Below are 27,524 nucleotides of genomic sequence, written 5' to 3' on the forward strand. Positions count from 1 at the left end.
TGCAGGGGGAGGAGGTTGGAAGAATCTGGAGCATTGCACTGAGCTCCCACACCCTCTCTGCCTCTTCTGCACCCCCTATCAGCCCCTCGGCACTATCTGCAATGGGAGGGGGTGGAGCTAAGTTCCGAGACTTAGCTCTGCCCCCGTCCTAACCCTCCCATTGCAAATAGTGCTGAGGGGCGGAGAGGAGGAAGAGAGGGGGCGGGTGCTCAGTGCACGGCTCCCGGCTCTTCCAGCCTCCTCCCCCTGCAGAGAGGGACACCGTATATCGGCCGGGTGTGAATACCCGGCTGATATACGGTCGTCTGAATAAGTCCTAAGGATGGGTATTTTTGGGGAGAAAATTTTGTGTTTCCTAGAATTTGAGCCTAATTGCTTAAAGTGGTTGTCTGGTCATTTTGATGTTCGTCCTCAATTTTGGTCTACTTTTTGGGTCCATAGAGTTTTTTCCATAATGCAGCATATTCCACATATGGCATTTCCTTTTTTCCAGCTTTTTTCCTACAGACTTCTCTATAGGGAAAAAAAGCACCTAAAAATAATGCGTGCCAAAAACGTGTGACCCAGAAAATGCGTGAAATTCCAGCTGTTTTTTGTAAGCTGAAAAAAACTGTCAAAAAAAGGTGTGTATGAAAGAAACATTACTAGTCTTATGCTCTGCCAGGTGCTCATTGCATGGAATTGTTTACAGGCCAACCATTCACTGTCTGTCATGAAGAACTTCAGAGTTTTCAGGAGAGATTCAAAACAACAAGTCTTCATTAATGTCACCTGCAGAATAAGGGCACAAACAACATAATCACGGAGCATGTTCTAATAGACTGTTGTAACAAAGTAACACATTTATGTGATATGTCATTCAGGGTGGTTTCACATCTGCTCTCAAGATTTTCTGGTTTCCTGCTCTGTTCGAGGAGCAGAAAAGGGGAATCCCCGTGGCTGAACATCTCTGTCTCAGGATGGAACCGAACAGCACCTAATGGTACCCATTGACTCCGTTTGCTTTTTGCCCAGCTTTCAGCAGGAAGAAAAGGCACTGCATGCAGCTCTTTTTCTTCCAGTATTTTGTGCCAGCTCTGCGACGGAACCTCCAAACACTCTTTCACACAAGCGTATATCGGCCCGCCGTTTTCACGATCGGCCAGTATATGCTGGATTCCAATGCATCAGAACACATGGCCATATACCGGCGACATAAAAGCACCCGGACGGGCAATATAGCGCCGGGTGTTTTTACGTCAGGCCCAAAAGATAGTCCTGGAAGTACAGCAATTTTTAAGGGAAGCAAATTGGAAATGTTTTAATTTCCAGAGTAAGTATCAATCACTTTTCACCTATACTATTGCATCTGGGTATATGCAAGCTATTATATATTGAAAATATTTAAATCTTTGTACACCTTTGCTCTAATTTTCTTTTTTAAATCCATGTGAAATGAAGATTTTTTTGTAATTGTTTTTCATTAAAAATTTCTGATTGTTTGTTTTCTATGCTTGAACTGTTTTCCAAGGCACTGCAAATTAGAGGACTGACATATTAGCAAAGACATGTGCACTAATTAAGCTAGTTCATAGTGTAAATACATTGCACTGAAGCGTGTGCATTTGCACATTTGCCAGTGTGGAGCTGTCCTAAAGGCAGAATATAAGAGGAACCTCCAGAACCTTGAGGGTTTGTTCACACATAACAGAAATGCTGTAGATTTTTAATAGAGGAATTTGCTGTAGAAAATCCGCTGCATTTTACCGTATCAGCAATGTGGCTGAAATTTCAAGAAATCTTATCTACTCGCTGCAGTTAACATCCACAGCATAAATTGACCTGCAATGTGGATTATAAATTCGAAGAATGTCAGTTTATGCTGCGGAGTTGCTCTCATTTCACCTCTTCAAATGAGGGGATGCAACTGTCAACAAAATTCCCGCCAAAATCTGAATGTTACATATGGATTTTGTCAGGACAGTGTCCGGGATATGGGGGTCCCTGATATATCCCGCAACCCCTGTCCCTGCCTACTTGCCCCCCTGGGCTAACCCCCAGGGCGACAACTGGGCGGCGGTCCCTACCCTCACTAGGGAAGCGGGACACGGGGAGACAAACAGACACTGAAGACAAACAACGGTGGAGCGGTCAGACAGTCCGGGTCGGCAACAGGAGGGTACGCAGTACAGGGGGGTCAGGCAAAAACGTAGTCAAGGTCCAAAAGCAGAGGTCAAGAAAGCCGGGGTCACAAACAGGAGTCAAAGAATACGCGGGTGCAGCTGGAAGACCAAACTAACACTGGCAAGGCCTGAGAGGAAAACACACCTATTTAAATGCTGTCAGCGCTCCCGCCCCAGAAGCTGATTGGGGCGGGGAGCCTGACAGCAGCAGGGCTAATCAGGGCGGGGCTGGGGACACGCCCCCAGTCTAGCTGCACAGACAGTTACTAGGGAAGCCAGCCTGGTAGTCAGGACACTAGAAGCACCAGCTGCCTCCCTAGCAACCCGGCGGCGACCAGTCTTACAGCGGCCCGGGGAGATCACAAGAACCGGGGTACCTCTGCGCCGCGCTCCTGTACCCCGGGTGGCCGGACCGGTGGTGCGGGCACGGCGGCCCCGAGAGTTGCCGGTTCTGACAGTACCCCCCCTTCTACGGGGGTACACCGGACCCCCATGGCCAGGTGCGGGTTTAAGCGGGAAAGCCCTGTGGAATGCCTGGACTAGGCGTGGCGCATGAATGTCCCTGGCAGGGACCCACGTCCTATCCTCAGGGCCAAATCCTCTCCAGTGGACCAGGTACTGCAGCCCACCTCTAACCCGTCGGGCATCCACAAGCCTTTCTACTTCATACTCCAGTTCCCCCTGTACCAGAGAGGGAGGAGGCGGGTTCTGGGTGGGGAGAACTGGAGTCACATACTTCTTAAGCAAGTTCTTGTGAAAAACCTTGTGGACCTTCCAGGGGTCAGGAAGTGCCAACTTATATGACACCGGGTTGATAACCTGAGAAACCGTAAATGGGCCAATGAACCGAGGAGCAAGTTTCAGGGAGGGAACCTTAAGTCTCAGATTCTTAGATGATAATAAAACCTGCTCCCCGACCACAAAAGGTGCAGAGATAGTACGTCTTTTATTTGCGTATTTACGCAGTTTCTCTTGGGAACCCTGAAGGTTCTTACGAACCTGGGCCCAAACTGTGCACAGTTCTTCGGCGGATATGTCGGCGGCCGGATTGTTCGAGACCAAAGGAGTAGAAAGCGAGAACCGGGGATGGAACCCATAGTTACAAAAAAAAGGTGACAGTTGGGTCGACGAGTTACCATGGTTGTTAATAGCAAATTCGGCGAGAGGTAAGTAGTTGGCCCACTGATGCTGGTTATCAGAGACAAACAGTCGCAGATACTGGATAAGTTCTTGGTTCATCCGTTCCGTTTGTCCGTTACTCTCGGGATGGAACGCGGAGGAAAAGGACAAATTAACGTTTAGATTTTTACAGAAGGCTCGCCAGAAGCGAGCGACGAACTGAACCCCTCTATCAGACACAATATCCTCGGGGATGCCATGTAACCGAACAATCTCCTTGATGAACATCTCAGACAAAAGTTTGGCGTTAGGCAACTTGCCAAGTGGAACAAAATGAGACATTTTGGAGAAACGGTCAACTATTACCCAAATGACCGTATTCCCCAGCGAGGATGGCAGATCAGTAATAAAATCCATGGACAAATGGGACCATGGCCTGGACGGAATGGGCAAGGGCAGAAGAGGCCCCTCAGGACGTCTCCTGAGGTTCTTCCCCCTTGCGCAAACCGGGCACGCGGACACAAATACCCGTACATCCTTGGCCATGTGCGGCCACCAATAGAGTCTGGCCGCTAACTCCAGAGTACCCCTGATACCGGGGTGTCCAGCTAGGACTGAAGCATGTGTCTCCTCTAACACTTTCAATCTCAGTGACAACGGGACAAATAATTTGCCTTCCGGAAGGGCTTCAGGAGCAGATTGTTGAGCGGCGTGAATGAGAGGTGAAAGGTCGGAGGAGACAGCAGCGAGGACCACCCCGGGGGAGAGAATGCTCTCAGGCTCCGGCTCGGAAGGTTCCGGAGAACCAAAACTCCTAGACAGGGCATCAGCCTTGACATTCTTAGAACCGGGTCTATAGGTAACAACAAAATTGAACCGAGAGAAAAACAAGGCCCAGCGGGCTTGCCGAGCATTTAACCTCTTAGCGGAATCTAGATAAGTGAGGTTTTTATGGTCAGTGAGTACCGTAATCTGGTGATGGGCTCCTTCCAAAAAATGCCTCCACTCTTCGAAAGCCCACTTAATCGCCAGCAATTCCCGGTTGCCTATATCATAGTTCCGTTCGGTGGACGAAAACTTCCTAGAAAAATAGGCACACGGTCTAAGGTTGGTGAGAGTGGAGGGACCTTGGGACAGTACCGCTCCCACACCAAACTCAGAGGCATCTACCTCCACCACAAAAGGACTGGACAGATCCGGTTGTACTAGGACAGGTGCAGACGAGAACGCCGCCTTTAGGGTATTGAAGGCCCTCAGAGCCTCAGAAGACCAGGTCCTCACATCTGCCCCCTTTCTGGTGAGGTCCGTTAGAGGTTTAGCCACCACGGAGAAGTCTTTAATGAATTTGCGATAGTAGTTGGCGAAGCCGAGGAAGCGTTGAAGGGCTTTCAACGACCCTGGCTGAGCCCACTCCGTGATGGCCTTCACCTTTTCAGGATCCATCTGGAAGTCGCATGGCGTGATGATATACCCCAAAAATGATATCTTTTGTACCCCGAAAACACATTTCTCGAGTTTAGCAAACAGCTTGTTATGTCTGAGTCGAGCTAGCACAGTCTGAACGTGAGTATGGTGACTCGGCAAGTCGGAGGAAAAAATCAAAATGTCGTCTAGATATACAACCACGAACACCCCCATGATATCCTGAAACACTGAGTTCATGTACCCCTGAAAAATGGCGGGGGCGTTACACAATCCAAAAGGCATAACTAGGTATTCAAAATGCCCGAGGGGCGTATTGAAGGCGGTTTTCCACTCATCCCCCTCCCGAATGCGGATGAGGTTGTATGCTCCCCTGAGATCAAGTTTAGAAAACCATCGGGCACCAGCGACCTGGTTGAGGAGGTCAGGAATGAGTGGAAGAGCATACTGGTTTCGGACTGTGATTTTATTTAGCTCTCTATAGTCAATACAGGGCCGGAGACCCCCATCCTTCTTCTCAACGAAGAAAAACCCGGCACCCACCGGGGATTCTGAGGGCCGGATGTGCCCCTTGGCCAGGCTGTCCTGGATGTAGTCCTTCATGGATTCTCTCTCTGGAACCGTAACGTTATAAATGCGGCCCTTAGGAAGTTTGGCCCCAGGAATCAAGTCTATTTTACAGTCCCATTCCCTATGAGGGGGCAGAGCTTCAGATAATTGTTTGGAGAACACGTCAGAAAACTCGGAGAGGTATTCTGGTAGGGGGCTCCCCTCGCAGGTGGAGATTCCCACCTTCACCGCACAAAGGTGGTTGGCACAGCGGGGACCCCACTTTACCAGTTCCAACGTGTCCCAATTTACTACCGGGTTGTGCTCCCGGAGCCAGGGGAGGCCTAGGACGACGTCCACAGACAAATCTCTCATCACTAGAAAGGTGCAGGTTTCCACGTGTAAGGCTCCTATAGTAAACCTTACTTCAGGGGTTACCAGATTAACCACCCCTGCTTGCAAGGGAGTGGAGTCCACTCCTGAAACCAGAATCGGAGTTTCTAAACGTAACAAAACCCCGGACAGTTGAGCAACGAAATTAAAGTTAACGAAATTAGCCGCAGCCCCCGAATCAACAAAGGCTTGCCCAGTACGGTGGAAAGCATGAAATTCTAGGGTGCAAGGCACTAACATTTTGGACAACACAGGGAGTACCTTGGCTCCTAGACAGTCCCCCCGATAACTGCCTAGGAGCGGGAGTTCTTCCTGCCGTGGCTTCTTAGCGCAGGTAGCAATGCGGTGACCCGGCTCCCCACAGTAGAAGCAGAGGTTCTTCTTCAGGCGGTGTTCCCGTCGTTGCTCGGGGTTCACGGCTCCCAGCTCCATGGCCTCGGTGGTGGGAGGGTAAACGGTCGGGTCAGTCGAAGAAGTAGACGTGGGGAGTGGGGTGGTCCGAGCGGCGTGTCTGGCCCTCAAACGTCGGTCGGCTCGAATAGCCAGCGACATGGCTTGCTCCAGGGTTTTAGGCTCTGGGTGGGCCACAAGTAGGTCCTTGAGACCCTCAGACAGACCGGTCAAAAATAAGTCTTTTAGGGCGGCATCGTTCCACCGGGATTCCGTACAATGTTGACGGAATTGGGAACAGTAGTCCTCCGCCATCTTACAACCCTGGCGCAGGGCCAGAAGTTTGGAGACTGCGTAGCCCGCCCGGTCGGGTTCGTCATAAATTTGACCCAGGGCGAAAAAAAAGGCGTCAAGGGATAGTCGGGCTGGAGAGCCAGCTGGTAGCGAGAAAGCCCAATTCTGGGGCTCTCCCCTCAGGCGGGTAATTACGATTCCCACTTTCTGGTATTCAGTACCAGAGGAGTGGGGGCGGAGATCAAAGTAGAGCTTGCAGCTCTCTCTAAATGCAAAAAACTGATCTCTCTCTCCGGAGAAGCAATCCGGAAGCGTGGCTCGAGGTTCTGACATCGTTCCTGGAGCGGACGAGGGCTGCATGGGACCTGCAGCTGCCACTTGTTCCCGTGGCTGCAAGCGGGCTGTTAGGTCCTGGGCAAGGGTCGTAAGGACCTGGACCTGGTTCGCTACAGCCGCCACGGCCTCCATCGAGGGGCTCAAAGTTGCCGGGCGGATGCAAGGGTCTGACCTTAGTTCGGCCAGTGTTACTGTCAGGACAGTGTCCGGGATATGGGGGTCCCTGATATATCCCGCAACCCCTGTCCCTGCCTACTTGCCCCCCTGGGCTAACCCCCAGGGCGACAACTGGGCGGCGGTCCCTACCCTCACTAGGGAAGCGGGACACGGGGAGACAAACAGACACTGAAGACAAACAACGGTGGAGCGGTCAGACAGTCCGGGTCGGCAACAGGAGGGTACGCAGTACAGGGGGGTCAGGCAAAAACGTAGTCAAGGTCCAAAAGCAGAGGTCAAGAAAGCCGGGGTCACAAACAGGAGTCAAAGAATACGCGGGTGCAGCTGGAAGACCAAACTAACACTGGCAAGGCCTGAGAGGAAAACACACCTATTTAAATGCTGTCAGCGCTCCCGCCCCAGAAGCTGATTGGGGCGGGGAGCCTGACAGCAGCAGGGCTAATCAGGGCGGGGCTGGGGACACGCCCCCAGTCTAGCTGCACAGACAGTTACTAGGGAAGCCAGCCTGGTAGTCAGGACACTAGAAGCACCAGCTGCCTCCCTAGCAACCCGGCGGCGACCAGTCTTACAGCGGCCCGGGGAGATCACAAGAACCGGGGTACCTCTGCGCCGCGCTCCTGTACCCCGGGTGGCCGGACCGGTGGTGCGGGCACGGCGGCCCCGAGAGTTGCCGGTTCTGACAGATTTTCTGCGAGAAGATCTGCTTGCTGTGTGTTAATATATCTGTTGCAGCGTTCTGAGGCCTGCACCTTGCTTGCTGGCCAAACCAGGTTTTGGGTGTGCTCTCGCTTCTCCTGGAGCTGAGGGGTGTGGTAGTTGCAGGAGTAATGTCAGTCAGCACCTGGTGCTGAGTAGCAGGGCTCCTACTTAAACAGTGGCAGCATTATCTCCTGTGCTGGTCAATACTTCAGTTGCCTTTGGACAGCGACGGAGGAACACACCTTGGCTGAAGCTCTCCAGACTAGCTAGGTTCTTTTCTGTTTGATTTTCTGTTTCGCCTTTCTTCTGTGCTAGGGCTCCCTGATAGGGACGTGTCAGTGGCCCAGGCTCGCGTGCGGGCTCGCACTTTTCAGAGTGATCGGTCCGCCGAGTAGGTGAGGGGACTATAGGGAGAGAATTCCCCATAGTTTTATGTTTTCTTTGCACAGTTGTGCCTTTTTGTTTGTGTTTTTGAGGTTGCACGTCTGGAGGATGCAACAATATCCTAAATGTTCTTCCTAAATGTTCTTAAATGACGGCACTGACTGTCTTCTGTGTGTTATACAATGCAAACATTTGCTTTAATTTAAAGGGAAGTTCTATCTTAGCAGGCATTTGTTATTGATTCAATGCATCTACGATAAAAAAATTAGGCAACCTTACAAATAATCTTAAATCCAAATTTGTTTTGTCTCTATAGTTCTTATGTAGGTTTATGTGTTACTGTGATAACAGACTACAAACAAACCTTATGTAGTCTGATCCTACTTTCTTCCATCTCCCTTTAACCTCTTGCTACCTTATTTAATGTATCGAACGTATGTCAGCAAGTAGTAGAGGATGGATAAGAGAGAATATGACTGCAGGATCCGACTACAAATAGTTCGTTTGTAGTCAGTCTTCAGGGAGACACATGGGTCTTGATAGGAAGTCAGAAAACAGTAAGACATTTTTATTGTAGACTATTTTCAAAGTTGTTTCTATTTTTATTTTAGATGCATTGACATTAAAAAATGGTTGCATGGGTGGACTTAACCTAAAATACTGTCTTACCTTCTTTGATTCCAAAACAGTGGCACCATTCCCATAGAGAGATTTGTCTGTCATTGTTGGTGTTACACTCCTGTAAAAACGCATTCACGCAATGTTCAATCGGGATGAGAGGCGCTCGAAGGGCAGCCAGCTCCGAGCGTGTAAGCAGCCTGCAATAAATTCCATAGGAAACCATTAAACAAACTAAACACATTTGGATGTTAAAGAGGGTCTGTCACCTCTCATGCATGTCTGTTTTAACCCATTAAGGACCAAGCACTGTAAATATACGGTGCTTGGTCCTGGGCTTAAAGCCCAGGCGTATATAAAATTACAGCGGGGATTAAAGCTTCTGCTTCTGCAATCAATTAGAAGCAGGAAGGGTTGTCCGCTGTTAGTCACAGCGGATAACCCGGAGGAAGAGTGAGAAGTGGATTTTAACCCTTTCTGCCTCCCCCTTTTTTTTTAGTACACATCGCTCAATGAGCTATATGCACTAAAAAAGGGAAAGTGGAAGTGTTTCTTCCACTACGTGAGCCTGGGAGTCACGTGACCACCAGGATTCCCTGGGACAGCAGAGCTGCAGGGTCCTAGATGACCCTGATCAGCTCTGTCAGTGACTAATGTCACTACAGGGGATGTTTTCCCCTGTAACTGAGGCTCCTATAGATGCCCCAGCTGCAGTGGAAAAGTGTCAAATGAAAAAAGACAAAAAACATGTGAATGTCTCTCAGAGGTCTTATATGACATCATGGGGGACACAGGTGGTAAAAAGAAAAATTACATAAATAAGGAAGAAAAATTACAGAATAAAACAACATAGGAAAGAAAATAACCCAAAGCCGACGCTAACCAAAACTGTTGCTTTATGAGCCCTGTAATCTAAAACCATACATATTATATATCAAAACGTCCAAAGCAAAATGAGTAATCCATTCCCATACTTTATTTTAGTGTAAATATACTAATTAAAAAAAATAACTATAAATGTTTAAAAATCATTTTTTTTAGCTTTTTAACCTCAATAAAACTAAAAAACAGAAGAAAAGTCAATGAAAAACATATTAAAAAATAGTCCATTATGTCATGGAAAAAAAACACAGCAAAAATAATTTTGGTAGCTAAAGGAAAAAAAATAGGGCAGTTAAACCACCACATGGGTAAAATCCCTAAAAAGTGTCTGATCCTTAAGGTACAAAACAGCCTGGTCCTTAAGGGGTTAATAAATACTTGTACTTCCCATGCGTTTATACAATTCTTTACTTACAACTTTGTGTTGTGCTGTTCTTATTTCTCTAAGACGCATATGAATAAATTAATAACTGGGTGTTACTGTTCTTCTTGACAAAGGGGTGTATCTTTACACAGTCTGGTATTGCCAAAACGGATTGGACAATATGAAAGTCTAGACAAACCCTGACTGGTAACACCTAGTTGACAATTTACTCATTAATTTCTAGGACAGGTTTCTAAAACTTTGTTAGTACAGTTAGAACTGGCAGAACAGTTAATAGGAACATACTTAAAATAAGAAATACCCAAAAGCCTTCTAAACTGTATGGTGATTAATGCTAGAAGTCTGACCAATAAAATTGATGGACTGGAAGTAATAACATCCGAGAAACAATATATTATACTGTAGTAGGAATAAATGAGACCTGGTTGGATGAAAGCTGTGACTAGGTGGGGAACTTACAGGGTTATAGTCTGTTCAGAAAAGATCCTAAAATCAGAAAGAGGGAGGGGCTTGTCTTCATGCAAAATCCTGTTTAAAGCCCACAGTACAGGAAGATATATGGGAAGAAGATGAACATATGGAATCTCTATGGGTGGGAATACATGGAGGGAAAAACAATTAAATCCCCATAGAGGTTTTAAATAGGACACCAAATATAACAGAAGCCACTGAAAATCTATTACTGAGGCAAATAGATGAAGCAGCAAATCACAATGAGGTGATTATTATGAGAGACTCTGACTGCTAAATTGAAACCTGCAAATCTCATAAAGGTAACACGATTTTGTCAATAACTAAAGATAATTACCCTACTCAACTTGTACGTGACCCTACTAGATGAATGGTATGAACTGGAAGGACATGTGTCTTTTTTCAGCCCTACATACTAAGTTACTATGTACTAACAGGAATGGCACTTTGGAGTTATAAGAAAAGATGCAGTAGAATTGTTAGGGCTCAGTCACATGGTCGTTTTTACGCTCGTTTATTTGCACGTAAAAACGTTCGCACTGCGCTTGTCAAAAAAAAAATTCACACCTACAAAAGATCAAACATATAGGTGGCATTGGACGTGGTGACATGTTTTTTTTTAATCGTGTGCAGTGTGAACGTTTTTACGCGCAAATAAACGCACGTAAAAACGCCTGTGTGACTGAAACCTTATAGGAAATACAAGTATTTACTAAAACAGACATGTCAGGGAGTGGGAGATAGGTCCTCTTTAACATCCCTTGTATAAATGAGCTTAATATATTCAGTACATGACAAATAACCACAGCAGGAAGATTTCATGTACATGGGCTAAAGGCCCATTTAGACCCAATGATTCTTGCTCAAAAATTGCTCAATGCCGTCTTTTGAGCAAGAATCGTTGGGTCTAAAGTCACAGACATCGTGCAGTTTTCGTGCACGAGTCGTTCATCGTTCATTTCTAGTTTTCTTGAATTGAGCGATGAACTCTTATCAGGGGTGCAGGCTATCATCACATTCGGCAGCACTGATAAGATTCTTTCAGCTCGTGTCCCACTGGTAGTTCACAGTGGGAAGCCGGCTGTAATCGCAGAGAACAATACAGCTGTTTGCTTATGCAGAACAGCTGTATTGTTCACCGAGCAATAGCGGCGATGTCCCGCTCTGCCTGCATAGCTCTTAAGTAGCTACTTAACTACTATAGACTATGCAAAGATGATCGCTCAAAACTGTCACTCAAACTGTCCTTTGAGTGATCATCTGTCAGTGTAAACGGGGTAAATCAGTTCTTCACAAACAGTGCGATGGGTCTGACTGGCTGCCCCAATCTCGAGTTTTGGCAGTATTCACACGGTCAATTTTCCTGTGTGAGTTCTGTCCGATTCCGAGACAAAAACCAAACATTCATTTGAATAGGTTAAATCACAGTAGCCATATTTCGCCCAGACTGCATGTTAGAAAAATCGCTGCATATTCTATTTTTGTGCGATTCTTCTTCAAGAACTTCTCATTACTTTCTAGTAGAGCGTTAAAAAAGTGCATTTCAATCACATGCCGTGTAATTTGCATGCACTTTTCGTGTGACTTCAATGAGTGTTTAATGCCGGTTATATGGGGACAACATGGGAAAAAAAAGAACCAGGAAGTGCAGAGCAAAGAAAAATGCACGATAAAAACAGGCATTTTTAACACAAGTGAAAATTGCATGGAAAATGGTCAGTATCAAATGGTCAGTAATGACCAAAATCTCAATCACCCATGTGAATACAGTCTTAGTAACATAACTGACTGATTTGGCGCTTGTTATTAATGTTTAACTGGGTTCAGGACATTCATTTTAATGCAAATTAAAGGGGTTGTCTTATGAAAGCATGTGGGGTTATGCACTTCTGTATGGCCATATTAATGCACTTTGTAATATACATCGTGCATTAATTATGAGCCATACAGAAGTTATTCACTTACCTGTTCCGTTGCTGGCGTCCTCGTCTCCATGGATCCGTCTAAAATCGCCTCTTCTGGCGATTTTAGACGCGCTTGCGCTGTGCGGTCTTCTGCCTTCTGAATAGGGCCGCTCGTGCCGGAGAGCTGCTCCTTGTAGCTCCGACCCGTCATGTGTGCCGATTCCAGCCAATCAGGAGGCTGGAATCGGCAATGGACCTCACAGTGAAGATCCCGGCGGCCATCTTACTAAGGTAAGTAAGAAGAAGGAAGAAGTCGCCGCAGCGCGGGGATTCGGGTAAGTACTACCTGGTTTTTTTTTTTAACACATGCATCGGGTTTGTCTCGCGCCGAACGGGGGGCCTATTGAATAAAAAAAAAAAACGTTTCGGCGTGAGACAACCCCTTTAAGGGAATTTTGAAATATTTTGGAATGAACTGAGACCAATGAATATAATTCAGAGGTCCTTGTCTAAATAGTTTTTTTCCACTATACCAGCTTCTCTGCCACTAACCATCCCAGACTTCTGCTTTTCCTTATGTCCAGTCATTTCTGTTCATCAGATTCAGTTTAATTAGCCTTTTTTAAAGTAAGTTAATCAAATAATAAAACAGACTTTACATACCTGTCCATTGAATGTTGGTCCAGCTGGTGAAACTGCCAGTGCACTGGATAGACATACATGTGGTAGTTTTTTTGAAAGTCTTTCGCCAAGAGCTCGATATTATGATCGCCTTCCTGTAGTCGTTTCTCATCCTCATAGATTTTCTTAACCTAATAATAGAAATTTGTTGAGTGCAGAGGCTTTAGGGATTGTCCCAGACAACAGATTTATCTAGAATGTGCTTCCCTGTGGAGAAAAAAACTCAAACGTTTCTGCACACTTCTCAGGACTCATACTCCGCTGCAGCTCAGATGAACTCTGTCACTGGCTGCTGCAGCCTGTAAGCAAACAGTACAGTGGAGACCCTGAGACGCCGGCGGAAGGCTGGAATAGGTGAGTATAAACTTTGTGCTATGCTTTCTCAAATGGGGAGCCATTTTTAGATAAAACTGTTATCTCGGACAGGCCCTTTAAAAATGCACCCTTGCCCCTGTGGAAAAGAATGCAATGCACCACCGTATCCTCTGCCAGGTAAACTGTGGGTTATATGAATATGCAATAATTTTTACATTATGTATATAGTGATATAATCATGCTAGACAAAACTATTTCATTGTATTAAGCTAAAAAGGGTTTTACAGGATTTTTACATTGATGTGTTATTAGATTGTTAGGGCTCTGACTTCTTTTACCTTTATTGAGGTAAATATCCCCCTTTACTCTTCCTTGGTTAGACCTCATCTGCAATACTGTGTCCAGTTCTTGGCACCCCAATTTAAAAAGACATAGACAAACTTAGCAAGTTCAGAGAAGAGCTACCAAGATGGTCTGCAAACTATGTCCTATAAGGAATGGTTAAAGGACCTGGGAATGGGAAGGCTGAGAGGAAAATTAATAGCGGTCTACAAATATCTGAAGGGTTGTCACAGTGCAGAGGGATCATCCCTATTCTCATTTGTACAAGGAAAGACTAGAAGCAATGGGATGAAACTGAAAGGGAGGAGACACAAATTAGATATTAGACAGTAAGGGTGATCAATGAGTGGAACAGGTTGCCACAGGAGGTGATGAGTTCTCCTTCAATGGAAGTCTTCATACAGAGGCTGGACAGACATCTGTCTGGGATGATTTAGTGATCCTGCACTGAGCAGGGGGTTGGACCCGATGACCCTGGAGGTCCCTTCCAACTCTACCTTTCTATGATCAGCTGATTGAAGGGGCAGCAGTTCTTTGCTACAGTCTTTTCATTGTTTACCAAGCAACACACCATTCATTTTATAGCAACTGTGCCTGGTACTGCAGCTTAATTTAGCTCACTTCATTAAGGTGAATGAAACTGAGCTACAAATATATGGCACTGTCCCTGGTACACAGCTAAGACGCCGCAATGCTCGCACGATTACTGTGACCCCTTCAATCAGGGGTGCTAGGAGTTGGACCCCCACGGATCTAACACTAATGGCCAATCCTAAGGACAGACCATTAAAATGAAAATCCCAGAAACACTTTTAATACAGTTCAGAATGTTGGAAAATTTACAAAGTGATGTCATCACATTTTGTAACACAAGTCAAAAATCCAGGTAGAACTTTCTTTGTGCGTTCTGAAGTTTCAAGCTGCATTTCTGTCCAATAGAGAAAGAAAAATAAACAGCATGTGCAGGTTACGTCTCCATTTCTCAAAATTACATAGGATTAAGAGGTTCCAACTACCAGGATTCACTGCTGATCAGGACAATAAATGGCGCATTTCTCCTCTATCGCTTATGTAGGGACAGTGTCATACATGCTTAGTTTTTGCTATGCCCGTACTGTAGCTCGGTTTCTGTTAAGTTAAAGTGTACCTAATTTTTCAGAAAGGTGTATGTGTACAGTACATGACAAGTATCACAATTTCGGGACATTATATGATTTGTATTCTGCATTTATCATAATTTTCCCCTATGCAAACTTTAACTCTAATTTTCAGTTCTCTCTAAGCTAGTTGAAGGAGCCTGCTGTTATGCTGTATTCTATACATGGTTTACAGATAAAACTGCAAATCCTGCTTCCTAACTGGTTGTAAGACACTCACACATAAACTTAAAGGGGTTGTCCCGCGAAAGCAAGTGGGGTTCAGCACTTCTGTATGGCCATATTAATGCACTTTGTAATGTACATCGTGCATTAATTATGAGCCATACAGAAGTTATTCACTTACCTGCTCCGTTGCTAGGGTCCCCGTCGCCATGGTGCCGTCTAATTTCAGCGTCTAATCACCCGATTAGACGCGCTTGCGCAGTCCGGTCTTCTCCCTGGTGAATGGGGCCGCTCGTGTCGGAGAGCTGGTCCTCGTAGCTCCGCCCCGTCACATGTGCCGATTCCAGCCAATCAGGAGGCTGGAATCGGCAATGGACCACACAGAGCCCACGGTGCACCATGGGAGAAGACCCGCGGTGCATCGTGGGTGAAGATCCCGGCGGCCATCTTGGTAAGGTAAGTAAGAAGTCGCCGCAGCGCGGGGATTCGGGTAAATAATAAACCATTTTTTTTTTAACCCATCCCTTGGGTTTGTCTCGCGCCGAACGGGGGGCCTATTGAATAAAAAAAAAAACCGTTTTGGCGCGGGACAACCCCTTTAAGATCAGGGAGGAAACTAGAGACATTCTGATTATTGCATGTTATTCCAGAAGCTATAACACAGTTCCTGTCACACAGAATGAGATATATTGCAAACACAAGGTCTGCTAACTCTGAACTGTAAGTTTTTTGCCTCTCTTTCCTCTTTGTGATGGGCATTTATTATTGGTAATATAATAAAATAATCTTGGTATAAAGGAAGGAACGGAACTTGTCTCACCTTACTTTTCTGTTTCTCAGAGAGAAGCCCAATGTTCTCTTGATCCCTCTCATAGAGCTGCATGAGAACATTTTTTAACCAGTCTCTCATTCTGAATGGAAAGAGTGCAAGCTCATATTCTGTGCAAGGAGGGATATCTATGGAAAACGCAGAATCATACGAAAGAAAAATAGAATAAGCTTATAAAAGACTAAAATGCTACATAATACATATTTCACCTGTCAACATTCTGTAACTTTTTTTAGTATTTTGCAATCTTTACGGTAGAGAACTAGACCTTGTAATTAGTATCCATATATTCAGAAGTTTTCTCTTGCTGATACTTCGTGGAACCATTTTATTAACTTCTCCGATACACATTAAGGTTTCTCTTTTCATTTGGCCAAAGCAAGTCAAGGGTTTCCAGCAATTTCTCTCAAAAGTTAAATCAGATTTGTATTTCACTGCATCTTCTAGAGAGCCATGTTGCTTTTTTTTTGGCAAACTAACCTTTAGGGCTTCCTCACACAGGCATTTTCGTACAGCGTTTAGTGCTGCATTTTCAGCGCAGCGCTAAACGCTGTACAACACTCCCATTAATTTCAATGTGGCTGCTCACACAAGCATCAAAATGCAGCGCTCTGACAGCAATGCATGTTCTATCTTTGGCTATTTTCAGCCGTGCACCGCCCATTGAAAAAAATGATCAGCAGTGTGAGCACTGCTGAAAAAGTGGCACGACTTAGCACTACGTTTTTGGCAGCGCTAAACGCCAGCGCTAGCTGCACTACCAAAAAAAAGAAAGGAATACTTACCTAGCTGGTGCTGTCTGTCTCCGGAGCTCCAGGCAGGCTGCTGGCCACTTGTCAAGCCGACAAAGCATCTATTGCTATTGACAAGGATTAAAATCCCTGCTTCCCAGTGAGGAATTGCTCTGATTGGTTCAGGAGCGCCAGCTCCAATTGGTGCATTCAGTGCTGGCTGTGATTGGCTGAGCCTGCTGACACTCAGTAGGCTCAGCCAATAAAAACAATATCTTGCTGGAGGCGGGGATTTCAATCCCTGTCACGAGCAAAATATCCTCTGTCAGCTATGACAAGTGCTGTGAGCTCCAGAGAGCAGCGGCAGGGATCAGGACAGTATCGGCTAGGTGAGTATTGTTTTTTTTTTCAGCATCCCTGGCAGCTGTGCTGAAAATGCAGCCAAAATGTTGTCAAAAATGCATGACAATGCTGCTGAAACCGCAATAAATGCAGTGTTGAAGAAAACTGCGTTTCTGCAAACGCCTGTGTGAGGGAGGCTTTAGGCAGGATTCACACGGCCTATTTGCGCTTGCAAAATTTAATTTCAATGGGCTCGTTTACATGTGTGTATTTTTCCTGCGCATCTCAATCGCACAAAGAAACCCCACAGCACACCAAAAGTTCCCATAGAAGTCAATAGGGATGGTAAATGCTTGTGGAATATGCTAGAAGATGTGTGAAACGCTACAGAATTGCACAGCAAAAAGAACACATCTGGAACTCATTAGTCTAACTGGCCATTTCAGTAAGAATTGGTGCTTTTTTTTTTGGGTACGCGGGCAAATGCACATACCTCACATGCAGAAAAAGCAGCAAAATATAAGCCAATGTGTGCTCAAAAAAGCATAGTTCATTCCACAAATATGTGAAGCTCCTGCACACGCAAATACACTTACGCTCATGTGAAGCCAGCCTTAGGCCCCTTTATACGAGCTTATTTGCATGCATATTTGCGCACATATGCAGAGAATAGAAACCATTGATTTTAGTGGACTCATTCTTACAACTCTTTTTCGCACACACAAAAAAATTTCTGCATGCTCTATCTTTGTAAGCATTTGTGCACCAAAGCTCCCTATAGAATCTGTGGGAGGTGAGCAAATGCGCACTCAATACACGTGCAAATGCGCAATACGCTGCAAAATTCAGCAGAAAAAAAGGACACATCTGGAACACTTTAGGCTCAATAGCCTTTAAAATCATGGCGGGAGTGTATCATGCGCCCATGTGAACTGGCCCTGCGAGCTCCAAATGAACATTGTTCACGGCGCAAATGCGTTGCACACACGCAAATGGTTTTTCTGCAAACAGTTGTCTGAAGAAGCCCTTAAAGTCAGATTGCATCATTTGGATTCATTTGGAAACATTTCTATAGGAGCTCAATATTCTGTACCATGTAAGTACAGATATACAATGTATGTCTCATAGGAACGTTGTCAGCTGTCTTACGTTTGCACGGTCCTTGATAGTCCAAATGAAGATGATTTCCTTCTTTTGTGCCTTCAAGGAGGCATTTTTTCCCAAAAAGCTGACAGGCACTTGTGTAAGTTTTGTTGTCCGTCCCACACACCTAGAGACATAAAAGTATTTAAAAAAATGCGTTGAAATATTCATTCTCCAGTTATAGGATTAGGCTGCCTTCACATCTGTGTTGGAACCTCCGGTCAGGGGTTCCGTGGCTGATCCGGCACATAATGCCAGAAAAAGTAGTGTTGCATGCAGCACTTTTTCATTCAGCAAAATGCCGGTCAGCTGAACGGAAACCAAACAGACACCATTATAATCAATGGGGTCAGGGGCATAACTAAAGGCTCAGGGGCCCTGATGCAAAAGGTGAGCTGCGGCCCCCCCTCTATCTGTATCTGTACCCGTACCCATACCTAAACCATGCTGCACAGAGGCATAACTTGAAGCTTCTGGGCCCCAATGCAAAACCTGTAACAGGGCCCCCAACTATAATGCTTTATTCATAGTACTGGGCTCCCTATATGGAGAAGAGAGGCCTTATAGGCCCAGCCCCCTAAGGCTCCTGGGCCCGGATGCAACTGCATCCCCTGCACCCTCTATAGTTACGCCCCTGAATTGGGTCCATTCAGCGCTGTCCGTTTCCATCATAAGACGGAGCCATTCGGCCGGGAGATTCCCCTTTCCTGCTCCACAAAGAGAGCAGGAAAATGGAATCCCCACCGTAGATGTGAATGCAGCCTTCGCTATTTAGGGGTACAGATATTTTTCTGAATTTAGCATAAGTTTTCAACAATGAAGTCTATTTAACTTACAAGATCATTTCTGTTGCTGGGTAGACAGTAGTTTGGGTCTTGACAAGCACAGAAAGGGTTCCCAAGTTCATCGGTTTTACACATCTTCCCTCTTCTACAGTGAAAATTAGTACAGGCATCTGGAAAAACAGATCATGTTACACACTGAACATTCTTCACACCTTTCCAGTTGGGGATCAGTTGCCCCTTGTTTTGAAAAAAAAAATATAGCTTGGTTAGATGGGAATGATGGATCGAGTTTATTGAGTGAATGGGTAAAGCTATTTTTGTTTAAAATATTTTTTAGATATTTTTAATTCTCCCAACAAAAGAAAAAACTTATTTCTCAATCACCAGATCTTAGGCCACCACTTTAATGGCCATTGTCTGTTAAAAAAGTTAGTTGATGGTAACTAGATTTTTCAATGTATGTAAATAAAGCTTAAAGGGGTTATCCAGGCTCGCTGCTCCAACCCCTGTGTAGTGGCCGTTCCTTATAATTGCAGGCGCAACTGTCATTGAAATCAATGGGACCCCAGCCTGCAATTACAAGCACAGCTCCCATTGATTTCAATGAGAACTGCACCTGTAATTACAAGTGCCGGCCACTACACAGGAGTCAGAGCAGTGCTTCCACTCCGACCCCTTTAAAAACTGTATTAACAAAAAATTCTTCAACTTTTTAATATGCTTTATGGAGGAATTTATGAACTCACCTGCATCAAAATTTTGGCATAAAAAAGTCACAAATCTTTGCACTACTCGTATCTGCTTTTTTTTACACTGTTCTCTACGTTTTTCTAAAAAATACAGCATGATATATTTTCTAGAACTTACACCAGTGACTGTCACAAATTATAGTGAAAATCTACACCAGTTCATAGCTTGCGTAGATTTGACTCTCTACAAATGGACAGCCAGAAACGCAACAAATTGATTAAATGATTTGTGCTTCTTTTTATTTATACTGTGATTAAAGAGGTTTTCAGAAATCTTTAAAAAAAAATATCAGCTGCCCATGTTTAAAATAGTACAAGGGGCTATACTCCTCTGGTCCCCTCAGCCCCAGAGACCACATTTCCACCAATGCTCTGTTACAAGCTGCAGTCATAGGTTGCCCTGGCTGACTGCCGAAGACTGTGATGGCCTACAGGACTCTCCTAGCCCCTTATTTTTTCTAACACGAGCAACTTATTTAAAAAATCCTTGAAAACCCCTTAAAGTTCTATTTATGTAAATTTGAAAACCTCTCTAATTTATCACTTCTCTCTTTAGCCATTGTTACACCCGTGAGGGACGCTGAATATAGCAGTGTCACGGAGAAATGAACACTGTGGGTATGGCCGGAGGCCTAGTCCTTGTCATGGTGTAGCTGAAACGTAACACGAGGGAATGCTTATGGAAGTATATATGTATATCACATTGTGACGCCACCGTTCCCACACCGTTATTCTATGCGGTGGAGTAATAAAACACTGGACAAGTGTATTGTACCTCGGGTCCTCAGAAACGGTTGAGGCCCGGTAAAACTTTACTTGGATAAACGTTGAAAACAGGTTATTGCAGGTATATTAATGGCGTAGTTACAGGCAGGAGCTCAGAGATTGGGAGGAAAAAATACACAGGAACAATACGGCCCTATAGACCACGTTATCTATATGTCACTGGTCCTGGACACAAAATATACTCAGGAGGAGGCAAAAAGACAAGATCCTCCCCACATACTCTCTGGCAAGAAATCACTTGGAAGAAGGCTTAGCCTAGATGCACCCCGCACATTCTCCGCGTGGTTGTCCAAATCATGTACCTCTGTGTGGTGATCCTATTGGCGGATAGCCACACAGGAAAAATAAATGCCTGTAGTGTGAACGGGTACCTGGTACAATGGGCCACTTTATACAGAATTACTTGGGGGTTGCTCCCACTCTGGGGGATTTTTAGTGACTCACTCGTTCTCTCATGAGTTTCATATGCGGTAAGGCTGTCTCTCCATCTCCTCCATATTAGACACGTGGAAACCAGAGATGTCTCCCTGTGCCCCTGCGGTTTCTCCAACGGATCGGGGAAGAGGAAAGATCCCCAGCTCCAACATGGAGAGCCTCTCCTTCTTCTCCATTTTCAATGCAGGGAAGCTAAAGGTGCTTCCCTGCATCACTGTGGGTCCTCCAACAGCATGGGTAGATGGAAGATCATCAGCAACAACCACTCCTGCTCTCAGACACTCACTTTTATAACCTCACTTGTACCACATGACACAGTAGGATAAGATACATTCAGCATGCAGACAGAGCTGACAGGCAATGATGTTAAGGGAGTTAACCCTTCAGACGCTGCAGATGTGCAACACACATATAGAAAATGACATGACAGCTTTGCACAGTGCATCCACATGAGACAATACACGTATGACTATTATGGAGGGGACCAGAATGGTCTTCTGGGACACTACACCATCATTTTTTAAGTCTTCTGCTACATGGATCATGGCTGCTTTAGAACTAAACTGTATCACTATAACATAAAGCTATATAGAAATAAACATTTTCTACTCACTAGCAACATCGGCATCTTCCTTAACATTTGTTGCACTCTCCAAGGCCTTAATCACAACTTCAGGAGAAGGTTCTTCGTGACTTTTTATCTCTAAACTTTCTTCTATTTTCTGAATAGCCACATTAATACCCTTGATAAGAAAAAATTGTGAATGTATCTAGAAATATCAAAAATCTTCTCTTTATAAAACCCTAAAGTGTTATTTTTTTAATTACTCACCTGGTCATTTTGGCTTACATGGAGTTCACTACTGTTTTCAAGATATCTGGGAAGAGCAGTACTTCTGATCTCAAGAGGACTGGGGAGAGCAGTAGCAGCTTTCTCTGCGTTTTCATCATTATGGTTAATAATAGTCATTTCGCTGGCATAATCAACATCTGTAACAACACCTCTTATTCTAGTAATGTTTACAGAACTATCTGACTGCTGGTTTTGTTCTTCTGTTGCAGATTCCTTTGGTCTTATTGCAAGATCTCCAAAAATTATTCTTGTCTTGACACCATTTTCTTTGTTAATCAAGTTCCCCTGTTTGATCGTTACATCATCTGTAGAGGTCTCTGCAGCATCGTCATCGTCATGCTCTTCCTTAACATTTGTTGCACTCTCCAAGTCCTTGTCATTATTCGCAGCTTCAGGAGAAGATTCTTCTACACAGGGTTCATCTTGACTTTCATTACTAACGTTTTGCTTCATGGATTCCAAATTGTGAGTGATGTTCAAAATATATTGTAAATCTTCATCATCATATATTTCCTCTAGAATATTTCCACTTGCTGTGATACCTTCTGTCTCCAGTTTTACATTTTCAGTGTTGGCTATTAATTGAGAATTCACATGTTGTTCCAAAAGTCCATCAGAAGAAAGCCCTTGACTTTGGCGATCATTGGTTTCATACTGTTGACTTTCTGTTTTAGGTTCTCGTTGAGTTTTGATATCCCCTTCATCTATCGCACTGTCTCCATACCCTTCAGTTTTAGCCTTTGAAATATTGGTTTGGTTCTCTTTACTATCCAGAGAAAATGGTCCATTGTTATCAATGTCCATATCGAATAGATTCAAGAAGGATTCCATGGAAAATGTGCCTGGTTTTATCCTGGCATCTTCTGCTTGCTCACCAGAGCCTATTTTATGTTTACTATGTATCATACTTTCCATGTTAGGTTCCATATCAGTGGTGGCATATTGATCACTTATGTCTTTTTCTCTGTCCTTTTGCTCTTTCTTACTTTCATCAAACTAAATTTAAAAGAAGTTAACAGAACAGAAAAGTCACAAATTATTTAATGGTAAACAAGCAAAAAGGTCAGACTTGTTATTTAATCATTTTTGCATCATTTTATGTTCTAGTTTTGATTCTTTTTTCATTTCTGCAAGCAGATGCTCTGGCTTCTCAGTTATAAAAAAAGTCAAGGAAATACTTGGCACATTATAAAAAATGCGCTAAAGCACCTTCGTGCAATTTTGCCACAAAGCATAACATTTTGTAAAAATAATACATAAAATTCATGTTTATAACAAAACAGCTAACCCAAGCAAAGCCTGACATGCACCACACCTCCTATAAATAAAAGTTTGAAAAGACTCTATCATCTACTTTTGGTCCTATAAGCTAAGCTTATGGATTGAAAGTAAGTGACCCGCTGAGTCTGGGGATGTAAGTGTTATACTTATCTCCCCTGTCTGTCAGAGCTTAAACTCAGGACCTCTTGCGCTCCAGTCAGCAGCTCTCTCCCCCGGGCTATCCAGGATATGGACAGCTCCTTGCTGAAACCCAGCCTTGTTCTATGTTTCCTTGCTCCTGCTAAATCCACTTCCTGTTTCCCTGTTCTGGCTCTGCCCTGCTACTAATTAGGACTGCCTATAAAAGCCTGACTGTGCCTCAGATCCAGAGCATGATTATTGTGCTCCACCACCTTGATTAAGCTCCTCTTCCTCCTGCTCCTCTGCGATTGTACTGATACTTCTTGCTGCTGACCTCTGGCTTCCATTTGACTATGCTTCCGTCTCATCCCACTGTACTGCATACTGATACCTCCTGCTGTTGACCTCTGGCTTCCGTTTGTCCACGCTTCTGTCTCATCCCATTGTACTGCATACCGATACCTTCTGCTGCTGACCTCTGGCTTCAATTTGAGTATCCTTACATCTCATCCCATTGTACTGCATATCGTGACTACCCGATAAACTCCCGGCTATCTTGACTATTTTCCAGTGACCGGCACGACTACTACACCTGCAGCTCCAAACCAGCTGGTGTCATGCTACTAAGTGCATTGAGCAGCATGCTAAGAAGTCCTTTAGCAACCCCCCCCCCCCCCCCTCAATTTTCAATGTAAAGACTGTCACCAGTTTTGTGGCTATGAAACCACCTACACCAAAGTAAAACAACAAGAAAAGCTACATGTAAATCCCTGGTTCGCAGTCGAGTAGGCAGGCTGGGCCATCTCTGGTGGGAGACGTACCCCCTAGTGCCGCCCCTCTCTGCTACTATGACCTGAAATTTTCTCCACGTCATCAATGTGGAGATCAAAATCTCATGTATGTGCTGGAAGTACATACTGGACCAGAACATGCGCAGTTCATTTGTCCCTTTTGTGGACAGATTCAGTAGACTGAATGGCGCATGCACCCATTCCAGAGCTCCTCGATCATGCATAAGAGTTTCATCTCTGAATTAAGAAAGGGCCAGCATTAGAGGATGTACACAACCCATCGGAGATGGTCCGGCCAGCCCATCTTAAACAGACCAGCCCACCCACCAGATCGCTTATCTCAGATTAACATGAAGTGTGGGAAATGTGAAAAGCATCTATTTAAATATATGCTTTCAGCAAGAGGTCTGACAAAGTAATGTTGGAAATGTGCTTTACTTCATTGTTTTATTGGGTTAGATTGTTTCACAAAACTAGTGACAGGTTCCCTTTAAAATCAGAGTGCTATCTAATTACTAAGAGGGCAGATGTATTAATCTGTGTGCCAACTTCTCCGGATGGTGATATTTTTTAACACTTTTCTAAGTAGAAAACTCTTGAAAAAATTTGCCCTACGTGTGACACTGAAGCTCCATCCCCTTTCCCCAACATATTCATATGCATATATTTAATTCATTTTAGCATATCTGTACATGCTCTGTGCATGCCTCCAAATGACATTACTTAGTTGAATAAGTACCTTCAGTCCAGATATCAAGCCATGCTCCTCTGTTAATGATGCACCCTATAAAGAAAAAGAGAAAATTGAAAGTTTTTTCTCTCTACAACAATAAACGTGTACATTTTTTGTTTAAACAGAATCTGTCATAATGATAAGACAGCAAGCATGTTTATAACTCCAAAGCTCCTGCTTTCTAAATACTGTAGGTCTGGTAGTGTGCTCTAATTGTCTTAATGTGCTTTATAGCAGTCGGAGATCACTTTGCCTGATACAAAGCTCCAAATGCTCTGAAAAGACATAGGGGAAATTTACTAAAGCCTGGTGATCTTACGCAGGTCTTCAGCAATAGGGAGTTTGGCATATTTTGGAAAAAATGCTAATTTATGCCATCTATGCGCTGCTGTAGATTTGCTATATAATTTAATTTGTGGCATAATTTATAGTAAATGTGTTGGGCTACAGATGGCTAAACTCCACCTACTAAGCCCTGCCCACTTTTTGTGCCACTTTGGGAAAATGGTGAGAGAAGCACGAAAAAGGGGGAAAAGTTGCAAATTATTGTGCAATTGTGCTGTAATTTGCATCTTTTTGACACCCCAATTGAGGTGCACAGCTTATAATGAATTTCTTTCATGAATTTAAAGGGGTATTCCAGACTATTTGAACTGATAACCTATCCTCTGGGTAGGTCATCAGTAATTGATGGACAGGGGTTCACGATCGGGAACCTCACCTATCAGCTAATCGCCTGGCCTGTTATCACTGTAGCGGGTCGGACGCCGTCACTAGGGGTCACCACAGGAAGTTGGAGTGTCGGCTTCACTCACAATGAAATCACTTCCACTTCCTGATTCACTTATGGTCAGGGCACTACTTCCAAAGAAGCAGGAAATGGAATAGAAGTGCGGCACTTCCATTGATTTAAATGGGAGTGAAGTCATCACCCCCACTTCCTGCGGTGACCAATGATGACGTTTGGCCCCCTGCAGTGAGAGCAGGCCAAACGATCATGAATGAGGCTGCTAGAGTTTCAGACACCCGCCCAACAACTACTGACAACCTATTTACAGAATATGTCATCAGTTCAAATAGCCTGGAATACCCCTTTAAAAGATAAGATTCTGGCTACTTGCAACCACCACTAAGGGGAGCATACGGCACATTGTACATGTTATATTATACATTGAATGCAATAGGAAAACTGTATGGTGGCTTTATTTCTCTGCAGGATATATAGAGCTTCAAGCACTATGAAAACACATTAAAGGGGTTTTCCAAGTTATTTTTTTTTTAACCATGACCAAAAATAATAAAACAACTAATACTGATCCGTCCATTTGTTTTCCATTTTTCTTTTCAAAACCTATTGAAATCGATGGAGAAAAAAATGTGTCCATTTTATTTCAATTTCTCTCCTCCAAAAACCGAGCAGAGAGACGGAAACCCTGACCTGACCCTAACGCAGGTGTGAGAGCAGCCTTAGTGATTCAAAGAGCTTTGACGATAGAAGTCATATAGTGCTCCTTCATGCCCTGCACAGGACATAATACAGGAGTATTTAAAGGTATGTTCGACAGAATTACAGACTTTTATGCTGTTCAATACGGACTAAATTGCCATTCATCTTTCTATTCAGTTCCTACTGACTGAACAAGGATGGGACCCACATAAATGTTTGCATACTCTAAGAAAGTTTGGAGGCATTCTTCTCCATCCACATAGTATACAATATTCTCTTTCCAATAACCATTATTAATTATTCATAATACAGCTAGCATTTGTATATAGTTCATTTAGTTCCTCTAAGTTTTGATTTTGGCATGAGTATAAACTTTACAACTAAAACATTATGGATACTTACAGATGACGAAAAATAGACCCCAATAAGCCAAACCGCTAGGACAAAATAGTACATTGTTGCCAAACCTGGAAAAAAAAGCATCAAATTTATATTACACAATACTTAGCCTGGAAGAGTTAACCAAAGTCTAGTGGTGTTCCCTTTAAGCCTGCAAAGGGTCTCAAGAGGTAATGAATACAACCCTAAAACCCAACTGACTTTGATGGTTGCCACTGCCATATTTATTACTAACATGAAGTTTTACTAATAGTACCTGAAATATTAAAGATAGAAACATAGTATGTAAGGCCGAAAAAAGACATATGTCCATCCAGTTCAGCCTATTATCCCTCAATGTTGATCCAGAGGAAGGCAACAAAAACCCAATGAGGTAGAAGCCAATTTTCCCCATTTAAGGGGAAAAAATCCTTCCCAACTCCAATCTGGCAATCAGAATAATCCCCGAATCACTGACCCTCCTGAAGTAATCAGTGATATAACATGTAATATTGTATCACTCAAGAAAGGCGACCAGTCCCCTCTTATACTCTGTTAGTGAGTTCAATATCACCAAGTCCTCAGGCAGAGAGTTCCACGGTCTCACTACTCTATTGATTTCATTTAGTTGTGTTCAACACGTCTGCCGCCGGTGTCATCCTTGTGCCAGTACTTTATTTTATCAGCTTTCTGTATGTCTTTGTTATAGTTGAATAGAAACATATGCAGAGTCCTAAATACTTGCACTTCCTAATGTCATCCCTGCACCAATAAACTGTATTTATGATGGAGAATTAAGTCTTAAACATATTACCTTAGTTGCTAAGATCCAACGCTATAGCCAGGATGCTGCAGCTGGATATCCAACTTATGCTACACCCAGCCAGGATATCAGATAGTCGCAGAGCTGCAAGAATAACCGTATAAATCCCATTCGTTTTATAATTGTCTCTTTGGCTGGAAAGTAATTGAAGCTCAGTGAAGTTGAAATTACGCTGAACTGTCAGACAGCGACTGTTTACAGAGCTATAGCATATTCCCAGACAACTGCTCTGCATTCATGTGATGGGGCGCAGCGGACTGATTCCCAGGGGACAGAATGGAAATTAGCGCAGTGGGGGCTACTAGCTAAATGAAGGAAGAGATTGAACATAAAGAAAGGCTGCAAAGGTTTCATTTTCTCTTTATGTGCAGTGAATAGAACAAGAGAATGTGGGCAATGTATGTGCGGACATAGAGCTACCACCTATATGCACAACTTATATGTGCCGTATAC

At 44.1% G+C, this 27,524-nt stretch overlaps 1 protein-coding gene across 2 annotated transcripts; it reads right to left on the bottom strand.

Moving 5' to 3' along the window:
- Nucleotides 1-290: 290 nt before the first annotated feature.
- SPARCL1 (SPARC like 1) lies at nt 291-27,222 on the bottom strand. Of its 2 annotated transcripts, none has more exons than XM_066574906.1 (11): nt 27,063-27,222; nt 26,273-26,337; nt 24,430-24,474; nt 21,478-22,494; nt 21,259-21,388; nt 18,727-18,845; nt 17,897-18,017; nt 15,666-15,802; nt 12,849-12,997; nt 8,595-8,743; nt 291-771 (listed from the first exon to the last, which is right to left on the bottom strand). In XM_066574906.1, the coding sequence occupies exons 2-11, from the start codon at nt 26,324-26,326 to the stop codon at nt 743-745; spliced, it is 1,950 nt and encodes a 649-aa protein (XP_066431003.1). In that variant the 5' UTR covers nt 26,327-26,337; nt 27,063-27,222; the 3' UTR covers nt 291-742. The 2 variants fall into 2 exon arrangements, with proteins under 2 accessions (XP_066431003.1, XP_066431004.1); XM_066574907.1 differs by lacking the exon at nt 27,063-27,222 and adding an exon at nt 26,727-26,854.
- Nucleotides 27,223-27,524: the final 302 nt, after the last annotated feature.

This window comes from Eleutherodactylus coqui, chromosome 7 (assembly GCF_035609145.1).
Source record: "Eleutherodactylus coqui strain aEleCoq1 chromosome 7, aEleCoq1.hap1, whole genome shotgun sequence".
NCBI classification, from domain to species: Eukaryota; Metazoa; Chordata; class Amphibia; order Anura; family Eleutherodactylidae; genus Eleutherodactylus; species Eleutherodactylus coqui.